Raw genomic sequence first — 27,625 nt, forward strand, 5'->3', positions numbered from 1 at the left:
TCTTGTTCTTGAGCTATTCCAATGGAAGAACAAAGATCTAAGTGTAAGATCTCTCCCTATGCTTTATACCCAAGGCTTCTCTTAATTATAATTAATATTACAAATACTAGTTATAATATTAATCAATGGTAGAAAAATGGAACCAAAAATATTTATAAACTCTTATATTATTTTCGGTTTTTAGAGAGATGATGAGGAGGATTTTATTCTTTCTAAAACTTGTATTTTGGATGAGTGAAGATTAGAATGAATACACACTAAAACATTTTAGTGTTATTAGGTAAAATTATAAGAAAAACAATGATGGCATTTGCTTCCCCAAAACCGTGTAAGAGGAGAGAAAAATGGGAGCCAATGCATGGAGAAATTGTTCTTCACAAGGAACAATAGGCTTGCATGGCTAGGTTTCCTTTTAATCATTGTGTTTTCCACTAATTACAAACAACTTATAATTAGCTAAACACCTTCTAATTTTCGGCCCTTTGCATAATATGGTGTCCATATTATTTTTGTCAATTGTCTATATGTTACATGTCACATGTCACATATATTTGTTTATGTATTTTTATCATATTAAAAATCAACGTATTAATAAAAATACGTCATATACAAAATCGACTTAGTAATTTCATAATTACTTGTGCCAAAAATTTTACCAATTTATAAATCACAACATATTGTATTTATATCAATTCATTCAATTTAATTGTTACATTAAACAATTATTTCATCCGAGTAATGATACAATTTAATTACTCAGACCGTACCTTATTTAATCACATTTCAATATGTTACGTAAATTTTACTTCCAAAATCGTCCGTCAATTTTCAAGTAATTTAATTAACTCGTAACATTATACGATTAATTAAATAATCAATTAAGAGTATTGCCCTTTAGGTATGACCTAGGGGGTCAACTGATCACCACCGTCACACGACAGTAATGTCAAACTCTAGTCAGCCAATCATTACCGATATATGTTGACGGTTGTGAGAACAATATTACTTCCCAATTGTATTCATTTTAATGAGACTTAAACATGTGATCATCATGATCAACAGTCGTGATCGCATTATTGTCGGAGGACATATATTCCAACAGCACGCATATTTGCAGGTCATGAAACTGATGTACCTACTTTGCTCAAGCAACTACAATTTACTGTCAGAGTCCGCCTTCTTAATAGGCATACTAAGGATAGTAGGATGGTTACTACTCATTTAAGTTCTATTTATGCTTAGCTTGGTTACTTCTTTGTAAGAAACTCCATTCCTTTCTTTTTCCCTTCATGGATGAATAAGAATAGGATGTACCTTTTCTTGCAAAAAAAAAAAAAAAAAAGTTAGTTTCACCTTAAGTAATGAAAAAAAGAGGGAATGATAATCAAATCGTAGAGATGTAAGTATATTTACCTTAGAAGAGTTTAACACAATAAATAATCTTTATAGCACCTAAATGAGAACAAAACAAACACATACGCGAAATTGAAAATGTGAGGAACACTTCATAACCCAATGAAACTTCCAATAAAAAAATATAAAAAATTAGTTAATAATATCGGTGACACATACCATTCTACTAACGATAGAGATAAGAAATTTTCTGCTTACAAATTTTGCCTTCCATAAAAAATATATAAACAATTGAGGATGCGTTTTATGGCTATTAAATATTATTTTTTCATTATTAACAAATTTAATATAGGTGTAAATAAAGATCAAGTTCATGACTTTTGAGCATCCATTTTTCATTATTATGAAGTTTAATATAAACATAAATATGGGAAAATGAGAAATGGTATGTAAAAGGTTTGCATTAATAATAATAATAATAATAATAATAATAATTTATTAATAAATTATTATTATTATTATTATTATTATTTTTTTTCATGTAAACTCCACTTTGCATGAAAGTCGTTTAGAAAGTTATCTTGTATATGTAATTAAAATATGACATATTGATGATGATAGATATTTTGGTTTTCCTTTTAATTATATTTATAAATTTGTAGATATTAGTAGCTTTATAATCCAAATTATTAGATTTTTTTATTTACTACATATCAGACCTTTTAGCTACTATCTTTATGGTTAAGGAGGAGTTAGATGAACAACTTGAATGATTTAAATGATGAGAGTAAATTCTTAATTTATTTTTATAATTTATATCATGATCTTATGGTTTCCACACAAAAATAAATTTTACTAAACCTTATAATGAGCTTTAATAAATTTATTAAAATAGCCTTAATATTAACAATATAAATTAATAGAATTTAATTATGATAATCCTACATGGCAAAAAATTAAATGTATTAAGCTGCCTTTTAACTATATAGTTAAAATATGACATATTGATGATGATAGATATTTTAGTTTTCTTTTTAATTATATTTATAAATTTGTAGATATTAGTAGCTTTATAATCCAAATTATTATATTTTTTATTTACTATATAAGACCTTTTAGCTACTATATTTATGGTTAAGGAGGAGTTAGATAAACAAATTGAATGATTTAAATGATGAGATTAAATTCTTAATTTATTTTTATAATTTAAATCATGATCTTGTGGTTTCCACATAAAAAAAATATTACTAAACCTTATAATGAATTTTAATAAATTTATTAAAGTAGCCTTAATATTAACAATATAAATTAATAGAATTTAATTATGATAATACTACATGGCAAAAAATTAAATGTATTAAGTTGCCTTTTAACTATATAGTATAAATTATATAGATTTACAGATGTGGCATTCGTAATGCACGCGTGGCTTTTTCTTCGCCTGTGTGGCTTTGTCTACGTGGCCTTTTAAGGTTACCCTTTTAATATAGTTTTATAGATTTTTTTAATCAATTAATTGTTCTAATTTACAAATTCTAAACAAAATCCATTTTCCTAGTTATAATAGCAGTAAGTAGATTATACATCTGATGTAGTACATCAGATGGTATACTTTTTTAGTATTAAAATAAAGTTTTTGAGTTTTAATCTAAAATTTTTGAATTTTATTTTAAAGTTTTTGAGTTTATTTACTTAAATTTTAATCTCAAAAGGTTACATTATAACTCAAAAAAATTACATAAAAGCTCAAAAAAATTTGATTTTTGACATCATAAAACTAAAATGTAATTTATAAACTCTATAGTACTCGAAAAAAATACACAAAAACTCAAAAAGTCATTAAGTATGAGGTAGTACATCCGATGTACAATCCTTTTTCTCGTTATAATAGTAATAGTAAAAAAACTCAATTTATTAACTCAACTAAGAAAAGTGTGATGTCTAAAGTCAAAGAAACGTCAAAAAACAAAAACAAGAGTAAACAAGGACAACAACATCTACAAGAGAGGAAAGAGAGAAACATCGGATTACTCAATTTGTTAACCTTAATCTTCATCAAAGCATACACCGATTTCAATCTTACTTTCTTGTTTTATTGTTTAATTAATTAATTAATTAATTAGTTATTCTCAATTTGTCGCCAAAACTTTGACTTCAATTTTCACAAATTGGGGGTTTTTCCGACGAACCCTAATTCTTGCAATTGAATTAGTAATTTGGGAATTGGAGTGATTACGGTGGATTTGATTTGGGGAATTTGGTTTAATTGGAGGATTTTTAGGTATTCAGCTCACGATCAATTTAATTAAGTTACTGCGGATTGGAAGGTATGTGATTGTTGTTGTTTGATTGAATTTGATTGGTAATTGTGTGAATTTGATGATTTTTGATTGATTTTGTTTGTTAGGGTGTAATGATTGTTGTTTTTTAGTTTGTATTTTGTTGGATAGTGTTGAATTGATGCTAAAAGTTTGAGTTTTTTTTTTTGTGCTGATTGGTTGTTTTAATTGGGGAAAATGTTAGCTTGTATCCAATGTTACTGAAAGTATATTGTGTTTGAGCTGATTGAAAACACGGTATTAGATGACCAAGAACGAAGAAACGTGGTATTTTTTGTTGTTTTTGTGGAGTGAGTGGTGTAAGGAGATTCTATGGGGATGTTTGATCATGTGTGTATCTTTCGTAATTTGTGTTCTGTTGTTGTGAACTCGGAGTTCTTTAAACACTTGCAAAGTTGCAATCGCGAACTTGCCTTTTGCACTAGTCTTGCCACATTGTGTAACACTACCATGGATATAGTTGACACAATCTAAACAAATTATCTAATTGCCTTCTGCTGGCAGTAATGCGTTTAAATACTTAATGCAGAAGTCTTAGTCTAGTTATTAAGATGGAGGTCTCCTTGACGATAGATCACAAAGTTTAATCCCCCGACCCTTTGTACTGTATGGCATTATGTTGGTGAGGACATATTTGTGTATTAATTTCTCTTCGTTGGATAATTTATGGAAGAAAGTATTTCAGGTTTTAGTCATCACTCATGAGTTGAATGTTACATTTCATGTGGCCTTGTATTGACATCGCTGTGAGGTTGTGAGATGACCGACACTCAAAATTATGGGAGTGGATATTGTTTAGTGGGTCATTTGGCTTTAGTTTTATTGTTCTTCTTCTTGTCTTTGAAATCCATTCAACTATACTGCTAAGCCAAAGAAATAAGCTTTGCATTCGTTTTTATGCATAAATGCGTATGTATTTATGGCTGATATTGCTGTAATATTTCTCTCGTATGATGTTAAAACTGTTACCATGCTTAATTATAGTACCCTTTTTTATGTAATTCTCTACGACTCTATCATAGTGCAAACATTTTTGCTGTAGCTTTTATTCTATGAAGAAAGAGTTAAGATTGCTGATTAATCTCCAAAGATCTTATTCTATTATTCTGTTGCAGTGTCTTTGGTGGGTGGCTCATTTACTGTCCTTGACATTGAGGTGTAAGGGGAAGCTTATTTATTTATGAGCAATAGAAGATACTTGGATGAATTATGAATTGAAATATCCTCTGTTGAAAGTGTGAAACTGATCTTGGCTAACTACTTGCTGAAAAATGAATGTTCAGACGCACATGTCAGGGCAGTTCTCTGGTCAGGTTAATCAGACTGGTAGTCAGATGCCTGGACTTCAGCAACAGAACGGGAATTTGTTCAATACACCAATGCAAAATTTAAGTGGTCAGAGTAATCCATCAATGAGGGACGCAGAAGTTATTAGAATAAGGCACTTTGTGAAAGAGAAAATGTAAGAACTCTAATTCAGTTTTTGTTTCTCTGTACATGTTTTGTCTCTGTATGTTGGAGATATATTTTCCTTATAAAGGTATATAGAGCAGTTAACTTATGTGCGCAGATGGTAAAGATTTTAGTCCGTTTATTACTTCTCTTTGCGTCAGTACCCACATGTTTTACACATTTGCTGAACTCCAAGAAATGGGTATTAATTCACTCATTCTTATTTTGAAAATCCAAATTGTTTTCAAAAATAATGTGTCTCGGGTTTATTATGCTTTCGCCTTGTGCTTTACCTAGTCGCCTTGAGCCCTCATGAGTCATGACCTTGATGCACCTTCACGCCTTTTAAAACAAAAAACTTTGTAGCTGACCTTGTTGTTGTAGGGCGTCTAATAATGTTAATAATGGTATAAAGAAGGTTGCATCATTCTTTGTTTATTTCAACCTGAATGTCTCGTGAACCTTATATTTGGACAGACTCTCTGTTCATTATTTAAAGTGGTACGAAGCTGATTAGCCTTATACCGTTGTGTACTTAGAGGACCCTCATGTTTACATATGCGTACTGGTTGCTAGCCTTGTCATCTCTCTCTGCATGTGTGGTTTACCAAGTGCGCAGAAATACTCATATATTTTTGGTGTTTTTGAATTGCCACGATGTTGGTATCTGTATGTTTGCGGTGTTTTTACGAAATTCTGTAAATATTGTAGGTTTAATTAGCACTTGTACACTTGTACTTTTTTCCGTGTCAAAAGATGCTTAAAACTGCATTCTGTAATTTGTATGTAGTAGATCTTACCATCCTTTTCTCATGGAAGATTATTTTAGTTGGTTGGTTGTTAACCTTGTTCCTCAATCTCATGATTTCATTTACTGATCACTGAATGTGTTGTTTGATGTTTTCTTCAGCTTTGAGATTCTAATGCGGAAACAACCACACCCCAGTGAGGTTCTAGTAAAGAAATGTCAAGATGTAACTAGACGCTTGGAAGAGGGACTTTTTAAGTCAGCTACATCAAAGGTATACCACTCTCATGTTATCCTGGAATATCTATTTGTTGTTTCTTCTGATCAAATTTGCCTTCATTCAATGTGGGTTGTTCTGAGGATGCTTTGGGTTGGCTGATTCAGAGTTTGAGATAATATCAGTATGTTGTAAAAAAATATTCCGAGCGAGTAAGTCCTAGTTAGAACCTATATTAAGGCCAAAAGACATTTGTAAAAGGTATCAGATACGACAGAATACATAACATATTTATTTATGTACAACAACAATAACATCAGAGCCTTAATCCCAAAATGATTTGGGGTCGGCTGACATGAATCATCCTTTAGAACCGTACATAACATATTTATGTAGTTCCAATAAAAACAATGCTTCTTAAAATGAAAATTGCTAAAACTATGATGAGATGCGTCAACACATCCTATATTTTAGCACTCTTTTTTGTACAAGTCTTCAACAACGCTTCTTAAAAAGTAAATTACTAAAACTATGGATCCTATTAGATTTTGAGGAGGATGAGTTTCATTTGACCTCATAGATTGTAGATGGAAATGTAGATTTGTAGCACCATTTGATGAACTATTTAAGCACCGATCTAAGATGACAGGCTTTGAACTGTCAAACAGTAGCAACTCTCATACTGGGAAATAAAAACCACTAGTAGATGGGAAAAACTGAAAAAGCTCTCATACTAAGATAGACAACGATTATTTTACCATATTAATGGTAGTTGTTGTAAAGGATCTGGCAAGGGAGTTGTTAGGGGAATCTAGACGGAGATGTGGCTCACAGAATTAAAGCGGGATGGTTGAAATGGAAGAGTGCTTCAGGGTTTTTATGCGATAAAAGATATGCCTCAAAGATTAAAAGGAAAATTTTATCGCACGACAATTAGGCCTGTCTTACTTTACGGTTCCGAGTGTTGGGCCGTGAAACATTGTCACATTCAAAAGATGAGTGTGGCGGAGATGCGTATGTTGAGGTGGATGTGCGGACATACAAGGAAAGATCGATTAAGGAATGAGGTGATTAGGGAAAAGGTAAAAGTGGCGCCAATAGAGGACAAGATGATGGAAAATTGACTAAGATGGTTTGGCCATGTGAGAAGGAGACCTATAGACGCACCAGTTAGGAGGATGGAGACTTGGAGAACAGAAAAGGTCCCTAGGGGTAGAGGGAGACCGAGACAGACATGGTTGAGAGTGATAGAGCACGATATGAGATTTCTGGGGCTTGAGGAGAGTATGGTGACGGAGAGGGCACAATGGAGGGAAAGGATACATGTGGATTTTTAGTATTTGATGTTTTTATTTAATTTTAAAAAAAAATTATTTGTTCTTCTCTCCTTTATTACACCTTTTTACCAACCACTTTCTTATATATTTTACTTGGTTTACTTTTAAGGCATTCCGGATCCTTAATTCTATTTCGGTTTTCAAAATCGTTTTAATCTTTATTCTCGATTTAAATTTTAAGTTTCTATACAAGAAATCCGGAATTCGATTTTAAAACCTGTAAGTTTACCTTGACTTTGTATTACATTTCGCTCTCCCTTTTGTTTTTCATTTTTCCCTTTTCTATTCGCATTTTGAGATGGGCGTTCACCCATGGACGGTTCTAAAGGATGATTCATGTCAGCCGACCCCAAATCATTTTGGGATTAAGGCTTTGATGTTGTTGTTGTTGTATTAATGGTAATTGTTACTTTGTAAGTTTTAGTTAGTGATATAGAACTTACCACCATCTAAACTGAGTGGTGTATAGGTGACGATCCTTGTATATGATGGTTGGTATCTTTTTAGAGTTAAATCATTTATGTTCCTTATTTGCGTTGGCTGGCAGGAGGAATATATGAATATGAATACTCTCGAGAGTCGTTTGACTGCGTTTGTTAGACGGCCTACAACAAATCATGTTCTTCAGCATTCACAATTCATAAATACTCCCACCCCTGTTGGTACTATGATACCAACTCCTGGTTTGCAAAATAATGGAAGTTCCAGTGTCGTGGTGTCAACAGCACTTGATCCATCAATGATGACAGCTAACACAGGGACAACACCATCTTCAACCCCAAGCACTGGTAGCTATATGCCAACTGTCAATGGATCATTCTCCAATATGAATGGTGGTTCTTTCCGCACAGCCGAAGGTTATTTTCATTTTTTTTAAAATATATGTTGTTTGTGCAGTTCTGTTTACTCACTTCTCTTCAATATCTCTCAAAATTATTTAAACATTCTTGTCATATATAAAAAAACAAAGTGTATCTTAGCATAGTGGTGTTGGTTAATTATGTTGCCTTCTTTTTATACGGAAATTTGTTTTGCAGGATCTTTATCTAATGGTTATCAGCAATCGGCATCTAGTTTTTCCATGAATTCTGGTGGGAATAACATGATGGTTTCACAGAGGCCTACGAGCCAAATGATTCCAACTCCTGGATTTTCTGGGAGCAATAATAATCAAATGTTAATAAAGGCGGAGAACTCTAACAACAATGGTATATTTCCCAATGTTGATTCTTCGCTGATATCACAACAGGTCTCTCAAAGACAAGGTGGTGGTCAAAATATTCAAATGTTACACAGTGTGGGAAGCGGAATGAGATCTTTTATGCAGCAGCGGTTCCAAAATGGTACTTCAAGCAGTAGTCTCGGAAATACTGTGAATGGTTCAGGCTCATCTGATGGCTATTTGACCTCATCTAGACCTCTGACACAGACTCATGATCCACTACATCAGCCTATTGTGCAAGGTTCTTTCTTTTCCCTTTTGTTGTTTCTTGAGGACTAATCATGATTCATGATATTAATCTCGGGTTGAGACTTATCATGACATTGGTTGTTATGGTATAATCTTGGTCTTTTCGCCATGAATACGGCCGATACCACCTCAAAGTCGTCTTTAAATGTGGTTGGTCATGGCCTAGATCTGATACCACAGAACTGATTAGTGTCCATTTGCTCTAACTTGTTTGTATCACAGGTGATTCTTCTGGATCTGGAAATTTCCACAATACTGGCGCTTCTGGTGAGTTACTGATGAATAGTCAGAATGGAAATCATGTGAGAATGTCATCAACATCCCGACCTAGCTCCTTATTGAACAACCAATTCAATGCCCAATCTTCTCAATCGCCTTCATATATTAGGCCCCACTTGGTAGACCAGGTTGAAAAGTCAAAATTTCAGCCTTCACTTTCTCCTAGAGAGAATAATTCCCAGTCCTCTATGAGACAGTACCAGCCGCAGCCCCATGAGATGTCCCAACAACAGTTTACTGCATATCGTCAACAAAGGCAGCCCACTGAACTGTCTCAAAGTGCTGTAAGAAATGAGGTATCTCAGTCACAATCAGCTTTTGAGATTGGTAGTCACGTGAAGTCAGAAAATGGAATGGAGCACCAAAACGAAGCTTTTCAGCTACAAGGTTCTTTCGGACAGATCCAGGTTTCCGAGTCGCGATGCCAACCTCAGTACAATTCAAATGGAAACCTTCCTAGGAATCCTTTATCACCCTCTTTTTCTTCTGGTCCTCAGCCTATGATTGCTGACGAATGTGCAAATGAGTTTAGTGGTCAGCCTTTTGGAGCACAGCCAGAAGCATTACCTCATAATCATTTTCATTCTGATGAACATGTCCAAGAGGAGTTTGGACAGAGAATTGTTGGGCATGAAGAAGCTCAGTGCATTAATGTGTCTTTTGAAGTCTCTAGCAATGGCCAAGTTGTTGCACCTGGAAGCGTTATGAGTCAACCCAGATTAGGTGGTGCTGGTACTTCTTTAAATCCTCATCATGATCGGCAATATAAGAACCAAGTAAGGTGGCTGCTGTTCTTAGATCATGCACGTGGATGTAGAGCCCCTGCAGGAAAATGTCCAGAATCTCATTGCATTACAGTACAAAAGCTAATAGAGCACATGGATAGTTGTAAGGTTATTTCTTGCTCGTACCCTCGGTGTGCTCACACAAGAAGACTGCGTATTCACCAAAGGAATTGCAGGGATCTCACATGTCCTGTTTGTGTGCCTTACAAGAATTTCATACGTGCACACAAAAAGTTATGTACCCGCCAGGATACAAATGGGCTGCAGCGTCCAATTAATGGGTCTTTAGGAATATCAAAAGATGGAGAAGCCAAAGCTATAGTGACTATCAGGCCCTCGGAAATGGTTGTGGAGTCCCCAGAGAATCAACCGTCTGTCAAACGACTGAAGTCAGAGCTACCTTCTCAATCTCTTACTTCCGAGAATGAAACCTTGTCTGTACGAAATGTTATTAGTGCGCCTCATGGGCGCCAGAGTGAACACTCAAATGAATATGAAAAATATGATAGTAATTTGCAAAAGCCTGAGCTTCTAGTTGTGAAGGCAGAGATTTCTAGTCAATTAAACCACAGAGGTACTGCGATGAAAAATACAATTTCTGATGGTGGGTCTGCCTTAAATAATATCAACTCCTTGCCTAGCAAAGAAGCTGTCAAACTTGAAAAAGATAGTAGCCAGTCAAATATAGAAAAGGTGGTCCAGCCTTCTGAACAAGGACCTGGAACAAAGTCTGGAAAGCCAGCGATAAAAGGAGTATCTTTAATTGAACTGTTTACCCCGGAGCAAGTCCAGGAGCACATCACTGGCCTTAGGCAGTGGGTTGGGCAGGTCTGTTACTGTCCTTAGAAGTTCACAGCTTGGTTATATCTGCAATCTTAACGTTGACAAATTAAAGTCTGTAGCTATAAATGATTGTTACTGATATCTGTCTTCTGTTGTTTTTGTTGTTTATTCCAGAGTAAAGCAAAAGCAGAGAAAAATCAAGCTATGGAACAAACAATGAGTGAAAACTCGTGTCAGTTGTGTGCAGTTGAGAAACTTTCATTTGAACCACCACCTGTTTATTGTACTCCTTGTGGTGCACGAATTAAGAGGAATGCTATGTATTATACTGTGGGAGCTGGTGATACACGGCACTATATCTGTATTCCATGCTACAATGAATCTCGTGGTGATACAATAGCAGTTGACGGAACTGCAATTGCCAAAGGTAGAATGGAAAAGAAGAAAAATGATGAAGAGACGGAAGAATGGGTATTTAAATTTTTATTTAACTGCATCTTAGTGAAACCAAAAAAGGAAAAAAAATACTTGTATATTTATGTTATGCCATCTTGTGCAGTGGGTGCAATGCGATAAATGTGAAGCCTGGCAACATCAGATATGTGCCTTGTTTAATGGAAGGCGAAACGATGGCGGTCAAGCTGAATATACGTGTCCTAATTGTTATATGCAAGAGGTTGAACGAGGTGAGCGTCTACCATTACCACAAAGTGCTGTTCTTGGGGCAAAAGATTTACCGGGAACAGCTCTCAGTGACCACATAGAGCTGCGATTGGCTAAGCGACTGAAACAGGAAAGACAAGATAGAGCAAGAAGCCAAGGGAAAACTTATGATGAGGTACTTTGTTGGCGATGTTCTTTGTTAAGACTAATGTTCTTTGGTACTGGGATGTTGGATGATTTAATTCTTCTGAACTTTATGTTTTCTTGGTCCATAAATTATGCTTTGCAGTACTGTTAACAAGTATGAAACTCAAGACTTAGCATATTATATCCTAGGCGTTTCCTTCTTTAAATAGTCTGCAGAAATCTTACTTTTTGGACAGGGTAAAATCTTGGTTTGAGCCTTGATCTCGTTGTCGGTCGTTGTAACTTGACCTCAGTCACTGTATCATAATGTGGCCGATACTGTCTCAAAAATCAAAATGCTGTTGCATTAACCTTGACAAGAAAAGAAAGAACTACTAGATACTCCATTATTACCATTGATAATGTGAGATAATTCAAGAATGGTTTATGTTTTGATGTATCATTTTGGTAATTTCTAATTCTATATGTGCATGTGGTAATTTTCAGGTTCCAGGAGTAGAAGGTGTAGTTGTAAGGGTTGTGTCATCAGTTGACAAGAAGTTGGAAGTGAAGCCACGGTTTCTTGAGATTTTTCGTGATGAGAATTATCCTTTGGAATTCCCTTACAAATCTAAGGTCTGGCTCAAAGTTTGCTTTTCTCTTTACTTTTATTAGCAAATAAATCGAGGTATGTTATTTTGCCTGTCCGAGTATGATTAAGAACTAGTTTTTCAGGTAGTTTTGCTATTTCAGAAGATTGAAGGAGTTGAAGTGTGTTTATACGGCATGTATGTTCAAGAGTTTGGTTCAGAATGTCTACCTCCAAATCAACGACGTGTTTATCTGTCATACCTTGACTCTGTGAAGTATTTTAGACCTGACGTAAAAACAGCGACCGGAGAGGCTCTTCGTACATTTGTTTATCATGAAATCTTGGTAAGTCCTGTGCCTTCACGTGTTTTAAGTCCGCTTACTTTCAAATTTCATACTTGATATTTCATTGCTAACTTACTTCACGTGTTCTTGGAAAACAATTTCAATTGCAGATTGGGTACCTTGAGTATTGTAAAAAGCGAGGTTTTGCAAGTTGTTACATATGGGCTTGTCCTCCTTTGAAGGGCGAAGATTATATCCTCTACTGCCATCCGGAGATCCAGAAGACGCCAAAATCCGATAAATTAAGGGAATGGTATGATCATGTATTCATCATATATATTGTTTGGTACTTCATCTATTACGTAAGTTTTTAGTTGACTGATTGCTTCCTAAATTATGGTGCATGGCTAATTTTGTTTCAGGTACTTGGCGATGTTAAGGAAAGCTTCAAGGGAAAATATTGTGGTTGAGCTTACTAATCTATATGACCATTTCTTCATACAAACTGGTGAATGCAAAGCAAAGGTCACTGCCGCTAGGCTGCCATATTTTGATGGCGATTATTGGCCGGGTGCTGCTGAGGATCTGATCTATCAGATTAATCAGGAAGAGGAGGGTCGGAAGCTGAACAAGAAAGGACCAACAAAAAAAATAATAACAAAGAGGGCTCTTAAAGCATCTGGGCAGTTGGATCTCTCCACTAATGCATCTAAAGATGTTGTTCTGATGCATAAGGTAATTCTTCTCAGTAACCTAGTAAATCCTTTCTTTTCTGAGCATTGTTGTTACTCTCTCGGCTCTACTTCAGTTCAGGCTGTAAGCAGTTTTCTGAGAGTTAATCTAACAGTTTTCCGAGATTACTATCCATTTGTTTTCCCCTTCCATGTGTGCTGATATAGACTTTGCTCAAAAGAAAACAAAGTAAAATGTGCATGTTGTGCAAGGGTGATGAATTTATATTTGATCTACTCCATAGTAATACTGTTTGGTATCAGCTTTTCTCACTGCATTTTTTGGTTGATATTCTAGTATTTAATGTGTTGTATACTTGTCGTTTGTGTCTCCTGCAGCTTGGTGAATCAATTGCGCCAATGAAGGAAGACTTTATTATGGTTCATCTGCAGCATGCATGCACCCATTGCTGCACACTAATGGTCTCTGGAAATCGCTGGGCTTGTGAGCTATGTAGAAATTTTCAACTTTGTGACAGGTAAGATTTTATCCCTTATTCTTGATTTTGTACTTTTGTGGATGTTCTGATTTTCACCGGTCTATCATTCTTGGTAAAAAATGTTCTGACTAATTATCTGTGCTTCTTATGGTGTGAAGCTTGTGTTTTCAATAGGGGTAATTTGGAGTAGTCTCCATATGTTTGAGCATAAGGGTTTCGTTGCTTAAATCGGGCTTCCCTTGTCCCGCCATTAGACCCGTACACAATACCCCGGATCAACACGACCAACTACACTATCCCCAAACTGACCCACTTTAGAAATGAGAAACATATCTGAACCTGAAATGAGCTATTCTGACCTCAAATGAAGGCATACCTGAAATTGCCTGACTTATATTCAGCCCGAATGACTCGTTCTCTAGGCCATTCTCCATCATAGATGAGGCATTGGTGTCATATCATTTTTTATTGTTTTACATCAAACAAAAAGAAACACTTGATCAAGAGGACTATGATACTTTTGTTTTGAATGTGTGTTTGATTGGACTGGTGGCTTGTGGTTAAATGTAATGCTCTGTTGCAGGTGCTATGTTGAAGAAGAAAGGCGTGATGACCGAGACAGACATCCCATCAATCAGAAGGACAAACATGGACTGAAGAAAGTAAGTTAACACATGCATTGCGATACCTAATTTTTAGTCAACTTTCATACTATCCGCCTTGCTGACTGTTTCAAATGGTTTACTTTTCAGATTGAAATCACTGATGTGCCACAAGACACCAAGGACAAAGACGAAATTCTTGAGAGTGAATTCTTTGATACACGGCAGGCATTCCTGAGTCTTTGCCAAGGAAATCATTACCAATATGATACTTTGCGTCGCGCTAAGCACTCCTCTATGATGGTGCTTTACCATCTTCATAATCCAACGGCCCCAGCATTTGTGACCACATGCAACAAATGTCACCTTGATATTGAGACGGGCCAAGGTTGGCGGTGTGAAACATGTCCAGACTATGACGTGTGCAATGGTTGTTACCAGAAGGATGGGGGTATTGATCATCCTCATAAGTTGACTAATCATCCTTCCATCGCTGACCGCGATGCTCAGAATAAAGAAGCTAGACAACAACGTGTGCTACAGGTATCCACTTTTCTTCCCAATATTTCAATCCAAACAACGTTTTAGTGTTTTTGAGTATATTGTTAATATAATTTCATGTGTGGTTTCAGCTGCGGAAAATGCTTGATTTACTGGTGCACGCATCACAGTGCCGGTCTTCAACTTGCCAGTATCCAAACTGTCGGAAAGTTAAGGCACTTTTTCGTCATGGAATACAGTGTAGGATTCGTGCTTCTGGGGGATGCGCTCTTTGTAAAAGGATGTGGTATCTTCTTCGACTTCACGCCCGAGCATGTAGAGAATCGACCTGTCATGTACCTCGATGCAGGTTTGTTCATATCTCTTAGTTCCATGACAAAGTCTTGCCCCATTGGTCTCTCCGTCTTTCTTTCTTCAACGCGATAAATAACTCTATTCAATTCCACTTTGCAAGTTTGCTTTTTGCACGGGTTTTAAGGAGCGGATTAAAAAAACTATTAAAAGTACATATGGAAAGAGAATGGAGAGGTTAAAAATATTAAAAAAATATAAAGGTGGAGTTTTATGGTGGATTAGTGTGGGGTATGGATGACATTTTTTGTAAATATAGATTTTCAATAAGGATAGAATGGTCATTTTCTTAGCCAAATAAGGAAATATGTAAAGTGGAGTTGAATGGACGAAAAAGGAATACTTGCAAAGTGGAGTTGAATAGAGGGAGTATTCCTTTTGGTTAAGATTTATGAATGTTCCGCCAGAGAATTGGGCGTATCCAGAAGTAGAACGGAGTTATTTAAAAGTTTGCGACAAGGAACCCAACTATTTTATTTTCCAATTATGGACCTAACCTGTAAAATATCTCCACTGACTTGCTCTTTAACTCTGCTAACTTATTCCGCTAAAGGCTAAAAATGTCTGTAGGAAATGCTGAATTTCTGAAACTTAGAGATGTACCTGACTAATGAGACAATCCTTGTACAATTATTTTCTCGTTTGCGTTTTGTATATCTCTTTGAGACCTTGACAACTCATTACTTATCGGAACCTCTATGCCCCCAAACTAGCTACACCAGCCATTCCGCCGCATTTCTATGCTGAGCACAAAAAATAAATAAATTGAAGTTTCTGTCTTGATTACTTCAGCTTCAGCATTATTACTATTTTACTCCGATTTGGATATAAGTTTCAGATGCAGCATAATGTTGGAGTGTAAAAACATCGTTATTTTGGCCTAAAATGATGTGGCGTTAGGTCTTGAACTGACTTTTTATTTATTTTGGGAGCCACGTTGTAATGGTTCTCGAAAAATGGAAAGAAGGAAAAAATAAGGGAAAGTCTAATCTAATTGGAAACAAACCAACAGTTTAAGCCCTCAAGTTTCCTTTACTCCTCGTGGGGTTAGCTGAAAGTATTGACGGGAAGTTACTTGGAATTGTGCTTTTCTTGCATTGTTTTGGTGTGCGTCTAGAGCCCGGAGTTGTCAAAACATTTTCTTGGTTTCATCACTCGGTCTGTCGGGTTTATTTTTTTTTATCTTGCCTCTTCATGGGCCGAGGCAGCTGGGGCTTACATTTTTAGATTTTACCCAATTACCGTTCGTCCCAGGAATCGGGATAGTTTTTATTTTAGCTAAGACCCCTTGTTGACTTAAGCTTATTTTCTTTATTATAATATAATAAAAACTATTATCTTATGTTGTATTATTGTGCCATCTCCAGAGACTTGAAAGAACATCTAAGACGCTTGCAACAACAGTCTGATTCTCGTCGACGAGCAGCTGTTATGGAGATGATGAGGCAGAGGGCTAAGGAAGTTGCTGGCAGTGCTTAGTAGATCCATGTACATAGTTAGCCATCTTTTCAAGATTGACAAAATTTTGGTGTCGGTAAATTTTTTGAGATTAACCGCAGTGCTTAGAAAATGGAGGTGCCCTGGAAAGCCCTGTACAAAGTTAACTTACAGAAGGGATGTATATGGTAAATTACTAAATTACCCTGCTCAATCTCACTCTCACTCTCAAGATTCAAGACTTCTTCGCTTACAAGAATCGGCCATTCTTTCAGCTTATTTACCTGGGACACCACCATTGACGGTTGCCAACTGGCAAGTGTAATATAGTTTCTCAATCTCTTATATATCTGTTTTTTGGAGAATATTTCTTTCATTTTGGAAGGAAAAGGGAGTTAAATGTCAATGTACCCTTGCCTTTCATGTACTATTACTCAACTCTTTACAAGTTTCAGGTATAAAATTACCTATACCCTAATAAAGTTCATATTTTTTTTGACCATCTGTTTCTGGCAGATTACCTCTAGTTATTGCAATGGTGAAAGTACTAACATTGCAATAAGTATGCTGGCAAACGGGTCTTCTGTGTCGAGCTTGAGGCAACACTGTGTCCAAGCTGGGTGAATGGGGTCATTTTTCAAGCAAGCAGGCAAACCGTATGTGTCCGTTTGCCTTGGGTAAAGTCAAATATCAAAGTGGGTGAATTAAGTCTTATTTAGATGGGTTAAAATTGTTTTAATAAAAATTTGGAATCAAGCCAGGCCGATTTGGGATAGGCCATTGAGTTGGGTCGAGTTTAGAAGGGCTAGAAACTACCATCCCTTCTCTGAAGAACTGGGGTTTTGAGAATGTACGCATCCAATACCAAGTTCAAATTTGGAGAAATACCTTGGTGCATCAGGACTCGGATTGAAATTTCGCTACAATTTATGTCCAGCCATGAGTCTTGAGGTCGATTTGGTTAAAAAATGTGTGCGTAAGTTCATGCACAACTGTACACAAACAAATTGCGATTCTATATTTATTCGCAAAATGGATTGCAAATATACTGTTCTGGTATATACATCATACTTACCAAAAGACCATAGTAAAATATGCTCCTAAAGATCAAAAACCACCCACTTTATGCCTCTATAGTTCGTGATTTACATTTCAAAGTGGATAATTATTAGGCTAAAAACCTAAACACTCGAAGTCGAGGCTTAACAATCCAAAAGACTGGGCATATCATTGCTGGCGGACCGTGTCAGGCAGGAAGAGGTAACGAAATCGAGAATCAAACGAAAGAACGCCACAATTCCGAGAACTAAAAAGTTTCTGCCGCTTTTGAGTTATGTTTTGCTCGATAAAAGCAGCTTGCTCAGGAGTTAGGTACCGTGATATCCACTGAGCCAATTTTGAGTCATCAACGTAATTTCTGGCAAACCCGTGCAACATCTTTGGCACTAGCAGCTTTCCTTTGCAGCTCACACCGACTGATGCCCGAATAAAGTCACGCTGTGCTGCTTCAAGTTCATCTCTGACATTCTTTGCTGATAAAACTTGAACCTGAAGGACAAGGTAGGAAAAGACGTATCAGAAATACTCCAGTATGGAGGGAACACTGGAACTTCAGATATCAGGTAGGAAGTTCAGGACATTACCGCAGGAGATGAGTACATCCCACAGCTAAGAGCAAATGCAACGTTTGGTTCATATGAATCGATTGCAAACTTCTTTTGCTCTTCTGATACTTTTAGCTTGTGGAGAGGGAGAAGCAAAGCCTAATGACAACAATAAATGCATCACATCCTGTACGTTACAGGTAGAGAAAAACTATCCACAAGAACGTATGAAAATGTCGAAACAATATCAACTATGGGGCGCAATAAAGCAAAAAGGCCGATAAAACTGGTTGCGCTTCTTGTACTGTAGAGAAGCAGCTGACTAAACTAGATGTGTGTCTTGTACAGTGGAGCAGCATCCAGATAATGCCATTCTTAATATGATTTATCATTATGGGTGATTGCGAAACAGTCTCCGTTTTGCCTAACAAATCGGTAAACGGTAAAGTTGCTTACATGAGACCCTCCTTACCCGTCATCCTTAGGCTACAACCCTTGAGGCGCAGAAGTAATAATACTTTTATTGAACATGTCGAAAAACTATAAAGGGGATTCATACAATTTGTGGACGGTGAATAGGCGGTCTCATCTTCAGGATCACGTATTCAATGACAGCAGCACTAAATAGATGTCCTCCAACTGTATAGGCTGCCTGAGAAACCATATATGAAATCAGAGTTAGGAATCTAAATATCTTGGAGTCGATAAATATCAGTGTGATGTCACCCTGGGAATTTGCCTGATCAGTTTCGTTTCTCGATAGCATAAAAGTGATAAAACTGTAGTCTGATTCTTTAAGCATGCAGCTGATTTATTTCTCATATTGGACTGTTTTCACAATCCGCAGAACTATTAATTGAGCGCAAACCAATGAGATGAGATCACTTTAACAATCTTAAAGAAAGCTCAAACCTTTTGAAGCAATGAAAAGAACTTCGATTCGCTTCGAGGAACCCCATATGCGAGATAAGCCTGCATTGCACACAACATAACAATGTACTCGTATTAAGTTGGTATCTAGACAATTCAATTACTCAAATGTACTAAGATGTAATATAGAAACTGACGTGCATCAGCAAGGCGTTATACAAGTTGACCCAGAAAGCTAGTTTTTCATCACTGCTCAAGAGGATAGGATTGACTTTGGCTAGTTGCTCAACAAGTATTCTGTCCTCCAAACAAGAAAACCAAATGAATAAATCAGCTATGCGTTGGTCTTCCGAAAAAATCTTGGCAAGTTATGCAAGTTTTACATGGATGCAAAATAAGCTACATGAAAACCAGTTATTCATTCATATTGTTTGTCATGCGATAGTGAAAGAGACCGGCAAGAACGACATCTGACCTAGTTCACTGAACTAGACAAAATATTAGCTGTTGTCCCCTTTAATACTGTCCTACAGTATAAACTATAAAACCAAATGAACCAATCAGCTAAGAGCTGATCTAAAATAAAAGGACTTGATGTGTCCTACAAGTTATACATAATTACATATTGTGTCGCATGATAACAAACAAGAGGACAGCAAGGACGGCATCTGACGTAGCTCATTGAACTAGACAAAAACATTAGCTGCTCTCTGTGTTACAGTATTTATGTAACATCCAATTATAGTTTAACTAATATTTTATAATGATTGACAGACTCACAGACACATATTATTAGTTCAAGAATTACTCCTCTCAAATAAATGTTCATCATCAGTATGGAGAATAAAATATCAGACCGTCAAAATAAAACTAAGGGCGACATATTCAGAAAGTTTTTTAGTGACCTTGCTGTTAATGAGTTGGTGTTGCTGATGACTTGACAAGACCGCTTTACACAACAATTTGTGCCAAAATATTCTAAATCACCATGTTTAGAAGTAATGGACGTTACTCTATAAATAACTGAACTAAGTCAAACTATATCCATGACGGGATTACCCAACTTTATTTGCACGGGCAAACTAAAACTGGAAGGGCCATGGATTCTTAACTATAATGACCAACCTAAACAAACATTTTCAGAGAACATGTTCTGCAGTTATTAGATCTTTAGAAAAACTAAACATATCGGCGAAAGCCGAAAATGATATAAGCAGCTCCAGAATCTATGTTCCTCTACTTCTTTTCACGTCAGATTCATATAATTTAGGTTAAAATATCTTATATAATTACCTGAATCTCCGAAGAGAACCTGCAGCATATTCAAGCTGCCTTTTCCCAACGGACATCCAAAAAACTTCTGTTGCAAATTCATACCTCCCAATGTCCAACCAGCTCAATTTTCCACTCACTTTATAAGGATCAAAAGCATTTTCTGCCCCCAGCACCTCAGAATCATGAGGCAACTCAATCTGTGGGCTTTTGGCCCACATGGGGACCATCAAGTGTTCAGATAACGACCATGGCAGTGTGTTAGAATGTTGAGCATGAGGTGAGCGAGGATTGTCCATTGTTGTAAGCCGAGGGCTGTCCATTGTGGTCGAATTTGATGAAGGGGGACATTCCGCCAAAGAGATGAATATACTTCTCATACATCGCACCATCTCCTCTGATAGTAGATTAGGGTGATTCCAAAGACGATTAGACGAAGGTTGCTTTGTAAGCTTACCGGAATTCACAGGCGCGGAATTTTCAGGGTGCATTTCCTTAGAAAATTGATTCTCCTGAAATTTGCAGGTTGGTTTACATCAAATATTGTACGAGAAAATCTAAGTCATCCTGTAAACTGTAACATACAACGACAATATAAAATCTCAGTTTCGCTCGCAGTCGCAGTATTTGCTGTTGCAGCTTAATCTTGCTAAATGCGGCCAACGTTACCTAAAAATGCGGTCACGGTAACCTCCAAACCCATAAAATCGTGCAATGCAACAATGATCATCAAGAAGGTGCATGAGACCAAAGGCATAGAGCAATCATGTAGCTGACGCCTATTCGGCATTTTAGACATATGGCAAAGTCAATTCAAAAGACCGGATGTTTCTAAAGGAATCCTTAAGAAAATTCTCTTACATATTTTTTTCTAAAGTTGGATATACTTCTATAACTTCAGTAATAATTTTAGTTGAACTGTTAAAATAAAATAATTTTATGAACTATTAGTTAAAGTACCAAACTGACTAGAACTGCTGGCGTAATGATTTCCAGATCTCTTCCCTGGGTATACCCTTAACACTATCAACCAAATGTCAACAACAACAACAACAACAACAACAACATCAGAGCCTTAATCCCAAAATGATTTGGGGTCGGCTGACATGAATCATCCTTTAGAACCAACCGTCCATGGGTGAACGCACACCTCAAAATGCGAATAGAAAAGGGAAAAATGAAAAACAAAAGGGAGAGCGAAATGTAATACAAAGTCAAGGTAAACTTACAGGTTTTAAAATCGAATTCCGTATTTCTTTTATAGAAACTTAAAATTTAAATCGAGAATAGAGATTAAAACGATTTTGAAAACCGAAATAGAATTAAGGATCCGTAATGCCTTAAAAGTAAACCAAGTAAAATATATAAGAAAGTGGTTGGTAAAAAGTGAATAAAGGAGAGAAGAACAAATAATTTTTTTTAAAAATTAAATAAAAACACTAAATATGTCCAAAAAAACACATCAAATACTAAAAATCCACATGTATCTTTTCCCTCCATTGTGCCCTCTCTGTCACTATCAACCAAATGTCGCCTCATAAAAATACAAATTACTTTCCGAAGTCCAGGTATAACATATCCATGCAAAAAAAAAGTAAAAAACAATTTAAACAAAAACCTCCAAGAATTGATGGAAAAGTAACAGTTTTGTAAAGTTTACATAATTATTAATTAGGTGGCAGATACCTTCAATGAAGGTGACGGTGTCTTCTTGGAGTATGAACGTTGCAAACGATATTCTACGAGTCTTCTTTCATTTCTTTCTTGGCTAAGTTGAAACTGGAGGGATAGCATTTTTTCTTCTAGTTTAGAAACCGTGTCTTCTAATGTTACAATAGTTGTCAGCAGATCAATTGTCTGTGTGGTTATCAGAACAATAATAAGCATTTAAGAAAGAAACAATATTACAAGTAGTTGTAAGCGTGTCACAAATATATTTTGGCATCGAAAGGGCAAAACCCATGACTTATATAAGCAAACATTTCATACTTTACCCACATTACAGCACTGCCGAAATAATGAGGAGATTAAGTTAATCACAAATTCTCATTTGTGACGGCACTATTCCGTCACAAGCTTGTGACCTCTCACAAGGAGCAAGTGGGAGGGCAAGTGGGAGGGGGGCTGTGACCGTCACAAGCTTGTGACCGTCACAAGCAAGATTGTCTGTTAGTTAATTAGTTGACAATACGAACTCCAATAATTGCCAATTGGAATCCAGTTGATAGTGGTTAGGCATGTTCGTTGTCTCAGTTGACCTGTAAAACAGCACCTAGAGTCTTGGCTCGCCTAAATATCACTATATCAGGCACAGGCACATAGCTATTAGCTAAATAGTATAGGTTAATATTGATTTATAGAGTGAAAACCAAAGCTCCCATGCCTTAATCCTCAAAAGTAATTCAATTAATCAAAGGCAAACATGTTTAATGTGTCTAGTCGAGAAATGACTAGAGAAAAAAATGACAAGAGTGAAATAATTAGGTCTACCATACATGCTCCGGGAAGTGTGATGGTGTAGAAAAATCAACAAACTTGTTTTTCATAGCATGTTCCAAAGTAGCATGCAGTTCAATCTCTTCCTGCAACTGTTGTTGTAAACTACGAACCTGAAGGAAGAACTTACATCAGAATCTTGATCTATCTTTCCAAATACGAGAAATAAGATAACAATCTTGCCAAGAGTTTGCATCAATAGTTAAGGATTTTATAAACTCAAGCGAATGCTATGTCTGGTCAAAGTTACAGGTTACAATGGCCTATTAGCATCTTAAGTATGGTATTGACAATAGCTATTGTACGATAGAGAAACAAATGAATTGCATAAAACCAAAGTGATTGCTACGAACAGAAAGCCTTCTGGAATAGAAAGATAAAATCAAACTGCTGCTATTCTTTAAGATCCCTCAGGAGATCCAAAACACAACTCTATCCCACCAATAATTTACTATTTATTCAACTAACCTGAATACTTGTATGGATCAACTTTCAATATTTTAATTATGGCCCTAAAGTTAGGGCACTGTCTACCATGTAATTTTCCATCGGAAAACCTATTGTACAGTCCATTTTGTTTTGGCCAATTTTGTAACTGTCCAACACTCTATTTCCAACTGCTAAGATTTTCTGGCCATTTTATCACCAAGTAAAAATTGCCACCATGGCTGTGTAATTCGATATGAACACATATGCATAATATCATAATACTTCACTGACACTTATTTCTTCATATATGTTGCTAAATGGGATTGACTTGACATAGATGCTTACATCTCTCTCAAGCTCAAACTTGTATGAGCAAGCACCATCACGTCTCTCATAGTATCCCGACTTTCGAGCTTTAATAAAACCACTCGCCTGTAAGACAAAGATCATCATTACTATATTGCAAAGTATACAATTGAGAAACTAAAAAGAACAATTAAGTAATCGTTATAATTAAGCAGTTTTACACTAAGTACTACTCTCTCTGTCCTGGTCATTTGTTGTCCTTTTCCATTTTAGGGTGTCTTAGTCAATTGTTGTCCTTTCTATTTTAAGAAGGAACTTGATGAGTAATTTGATCATTCACACTCAATTTATTCCAATTGTCATTTAGTAATTGGCTCCCTCCCCTTTCCTTGGTCTTTGTGCCAAAACCAAACGACAACAAATGACCGGGACGGAGGGAGTACTTATCATTAAACAATGTGGAAGTCCATAACCAAGCTTTCTTATTTGCTCTTTTAATCCATGACCCTCTTTAGGAACTACTAGAGTTAATAATCAATCATTAACAGGCTTTGCAAAATCCCCTACATTTGAATTTCCTCGTATCTCACCATCTTTAGCCCCGACAATACCATATCACAATCACCCAACAAAAACCTGAGTTCCAACTTCTCCCAGCTTAACGAAGGAAAGGGCGTCATATAAACCCATACATTGAACCAAAAATGTCGAAAGGGAAATCCCTAAAAAGCCACATTTTCCTTTAAAACATAAATTTCAACCAATTTCTACAGGGAACCTAAAGACTAAAGTTTCAGTCAACAATCAGTCAACCACAAGTAATAGTTTGAGATGAGTAGAGAACTCGCCTTGAACGAGAACCAATGGCTGAGACCTTCATTTAACCTGATATCTGGATCATCAGCAGCAGTGCCAAGAGATGCAAACTGAAGGGCATTCTCATTTCTGTAGAAAAATTACACAGTTGACAATGCAATATCTGTTAGCTAAGAAAATTAACTCAACTACCACAGCAACACACTTACAATCCAGATAAAACACAGCATTGAATAAATCAAACCCAAACATAATGGAGGGAAAACTAATCATTTCAAACATGCCCACAACCTCAACAACAACAACATTAGTAATACATTATCTAGGATAGTGCCTCAAGGGCTCCCGCAAATTGCGGGTTAAGGTAAGGTCGTATGTATGCAGTCTTACCCGTGTTAGCAATACAAAGAGACGGTTTTCAAATAACCCACAAACCCAACGAAATAAATCAAATAAACTTACTTTAACACAAAATTACAATAAAGGGAGAAAAAGGGCAACTTACATATTCATAGCAGAAGTTTCAGCCATGTCTAATTCATGGATTAATACACCAAGAAAGCTTGAATCTTTACAACAATGGCGAAACCCTACTACCAAAACAACTTCAAACACAATTCAATTTCAGGGTTTTAACCCAAAAGATTGCGATTTTCACACAGTAAAACCTTTAAAACATCAAAACCCACAAATTAAAATCAAACAACAGATGAAAAAAAATAAAGATAATGTGTTGATAAAGAATCTGCTATAAAGTTGGGATTTTTCCTGAAAATGAGAGCAAAATCTAAGAGAAAGATGGAGAGTAAGTGAACTATACACTATACTTCATGTGACTAAGTAAAGGAAGAAGAGCACAACATGTAGTACAATTGACATTTAATGAATGAATGTGAATGCGTAAGTGAATGAACAGTTGACAGTCTTTTTCAAATTTCGACAAACACAAAAAACCGTCTTAAATGTAAAACGGGTCAAATACTACTTCAAATAGATAGGCTAAGACGAGAGTTAGTCATTCCCTAATAAGTACTGACTGTACTCTGTATCTATTTAACCCCTTTTATATAAAAATTGATATATTCGTCTTAAATAAAAATTTACTTTTATTAATTATTTGGAGTTATTAAATTATTGATCAATTCATTCAATTCAATTACTACCTTTAATTGTTTGTTAGCCAGAAATCACGCCCACCAAATACAGGTTCATAAACATGGAAATAAGATGGTACTATCATTATTTATGAGTAGGGTAGTTGTGCACATTTACAATTGACAATATTGATATTCATTCCTTCGTTGGTCCCGACTCCCAAGTACAAAATATCGATACCGGAGTATTTATATCAACGGGGTTTTAACGTACTGACTCATTTAACACAAAGTATCATATATTTATCCGATTTTTTTTGTTTATTTGTATACAAAAAGCAAAGCCGCTCCTTGAAATAGCGGCTTTGCTCTCAAGTCCTACGGGGATCCACTAACTACAAATAGTTTCACCCTTACCCTCTTTTGCAAAAAATTTTGGGTATGGGTCCCGTTTACTAAATCGTGTTGTTATTTATGGTTTGGTAGGTTTGAAAGCCACTTGGGTCATTTATTGGGTTCAACCCACTTCAAAAACTGGCCAAAATTTTATTGAGTATGTTTTTATCCGGTCTTGATTTGAATATCTTCTACCTCTTTTATAAAACTATTTTAAATAGCATAGGTTGGGTGACGGGTCTAATAGAAGAGGAATGCCTAAATATAAGATTTTATTACATTAAACTCTTGGTGATTTATGGAATGAAAAAATCAAATTTGGAAGTGATCTATCCATTAAGCTATCTTCAGTACCCTAATGGAGGTTGCCCCAACTGTCGATAAGGGATACTCTGGGTTAACACAAACAAAACTCTTAAGGGTCGTTTGGTTCAAATATTAGAGATGAATTGGAATGAATTCTAACTCCAAGGAGATATGGAGTTATAACCCATATATGTTTAAAATTGCTTGGTTCAATTCAGGAGTGAGTAATGTGTTGGGTGGAATGAGGTTGGAAACTTGAGAGAAGAGGTGGGTATGAGATTGCAAGAGGTTGGAATGGAGTTAGAATCCATCAGTTATCTAACTCCATTCCAAAATGCTCCAACCAAACATTGAAATGGACTGAATCCATTCCAATCAATTCCAAAAGTTCCAACCAAACACCCCCTTAATGATTTATATTGATAACTTCATTCTCCCTTCATCCCGATCAATACTAAATAGTTATTTATTTCCCTTTTAGAGTATATCAATCAGGGGGCGTTTGGTTCATTAGCATGGAATGGAATGGATTGGAATATGAATCCATAATGGTATGGGGTTCTAAATCCATTCATTCATAAACTTGTTTGGTTCATCTTAAAATTGTACAAGAGTGGAATGGAGTTTGATACCAAGGGTAGAAGTTGGGTATGAGATTCTAGGGGGTTGGAATGGAGTTAGAATCCATTGGGTATCTAACTCCATTCCAAAATACTCCAACCAAACATTGGAATGGAGCAAATCCATTCCAATCCATTCCAAGAGAGCCAACCAAACACCCCCTCAATAGTTATATACTTCCATTTTAAGTAAGTTATTATGGGTCATCTCTAAGACAAGTGAGATATTATGATTTTGTGTGGTCCAAATCACTCTCATTTCTCTCCTTAGTCTGTTTGCCAAAATCAATAGTGATGGGGCATATTCTGTGCCGCTGACCAAGTCAACATATTGAACGAGGTCAAAGATATCCACAGCAATCCAATGACTTGGACATCCCAGCCGATGCAGCCTTTCGGCCTGCAGCATGGGTCTCGGCATGGCAACCTACCAGCCGGGGCACATACCCGCGTACTCATATCCAAGAACCCTCGGCATGGAGTCAACCAGGCTCGCCGGCCTGCCATGGGTCCCTCGGCCGAGGGTAGATCAGTCTTTCCACCTGCTATGCCACTTGGCCCACTTGGCCACTACGTGACAAGAGGTGAAAGTCTATAAATACTCCTCAATCCTCATTGAGGAAGGGATCCAGAATCGAACCTAAGAACCACTTAAATTGGTATTATCTCTCTCATCTCTCTACAATACCCGTAATCAAGTTACATACTACTTAATCACAGTAAGTTCACTGACTTGAGCGTCGGAGTGAGTACGCTTGGCACAAAGCCAAGCCCTCAGTTTGCTCATTGTCGCAGGAGAGGCCGAGGAGAGCAGTCAAGGCTAGAAGAGGCATTATTCGACAAAGCTAGCGTGGTAAACAAACCTGCTTCGGAATTCATACCCGGAACAAATAGATAACTATTGATTGGGATGGTGGACAGAGGG

At 36.3% G+C, this 27,625-nt stretch overlaps 2 protein-coding genes across 4 annotated transcripts; one reads left to right on the forward strand and one right to left on the reverse strand.

Moving 5' to 3' along the window:
- Positions 1-3,287: 3,287 nt before the first annotated feature.
- Positions 3,288-16,993, forward strand: LOC141613088 (histone acetyltransferase HAC1-like). 3 transcript variants are annotated; one of them, XM_074431826.1, is made up of 18 exons: positions 3,288-3,680; positions 4,808-4,848; positions 4,976-5,154; positions 6,055-6,166; positions 7,994-8,303; positions 8,484-8,909; positions 9,140-10,809; positions 10,939-11,235; positions 11,324-11,602; positions 12,061-12,189; positions 12,289-12,489; positions 12,600-12,742; positions 12,852-13,164; positions 13,500-13,639; positions 14,184-14,262; positions 14,353-14,745; positions 14,835-15,052; positions 16,422-16,993. In XM_074431826.1, the coding sequence occupies exons 3-18, from the start codon at positions 4,982-4,984 to the stop codon at positions 16,531-16,533; spliced, it is 4,995 nt and encodes a 1,664-aa protein (XP_074287927.1). In that variant the 5' UTR covers positions 3,288-3,680; positions 4,808-4,848; positions 4,976-4,981; the 3' UTR covers positions 16,534-16,993. The 3 variants fall into 3 exon arrangements, with proteins under 3 accessions (XP_074287927.1, XP_074287930.1, XP_074287925.1); XM_074431829.1 differs by lacking the exon at positions 4,808-4,848 and having other exon boundaries at positions 3,297-3,680; XM_074431824.1 differs by lacking the exon at positions 3,288-3,680 and having other exon boundaries at positions 4,830-5,154.
- Positions 16,994-17,486: 493 nt separating this feature from the next.
- On the reverse strand, positions 17,487-25,244 carry LOC141613099 (uncharacterized). The gene is made up of 11 exons (XM_074431837.1): positions 24,790-25,244; positions 24,317-24,413; positions 23,508-23,594; positions 22,733-22,846; positions 21,924-22,094; positions 20,259-20,749; positions 19,163-19,262; positions 19,008-19,067; positions 18,655-18,747; positions 18,135-18,254; positions 17,487-18,039 (listed from the first exon to the last, which is right to left on the reverse strand). The coding sequence occupies exons 1-11, from the start codon at positions 24,813-24,815 to the stop codon at positions 17,719-17,721; spliced, it is 1,680 nt and encodes a 559-aa protein (XP_074287938.1). The 5' UTR covers positions 24,816-25,244; the 3' UTR covers positions 17,487-17,718.
- Between the last annotated feature and the right edge of the window lie 2,381 nt (positions 25,245-27,625).

This window comes from Silene latifolia, chromosome 1 (assembly GCF_048544455.1).
Source record: "Silene latifolia isolate original U9 population chromosome 1, ASM4854445v1, whole genome shotgun sequence".
Taxonomy (NCBI): Eukaryota; Viridiplantae; Streptophyta; class Magnoliopsida; order Caryophyllales; family Caryophyllaceae; genus Silene; species Silene latifolia.

Coding starts and splice junctions, on each gene's coding strand:
- LOC141613088 (XM_074431824.1), top strand. CDS start 4,964: ATGAATGTTCAGACGCACATGTCAGGGCAGTTCTCTGGTCAGGTTAAT. Junction 8,910..9,139: donor ACATCAGCCTATTGTGCAAG/GTTCTTTCTTTT, acceptor TTTGTATCACAG/GTGATTCTTCTGGATCTGGA. Junction 12,190..12,288: donor AATTCCCTTACAAATCTAAG/GTCTGGCTCAAA, acceptor CTAGTTTTTCAG/GTAGTTTTGCTATTTCAGAA.
- LOC141613099 (XM_074431837.1), bottom strand. CDS start 24,815: ATGGCTGAAACTTCTGCTATGAATAT. Junction 23,595..24,316: donor GCCATTGGTTCTCGTTCAAG/GCGAGTTCTCTA, acceptor TTTGTCTTACAG/GCGAGTGGTTTTATTAAAGC. Junction 18,255..18,654: donor CTATTCACCGTCCACAAATT/GTATGAATCCCC, acceptor TGTTGTCATTAG/GCTTTGCTTCTCCCTCTCCA.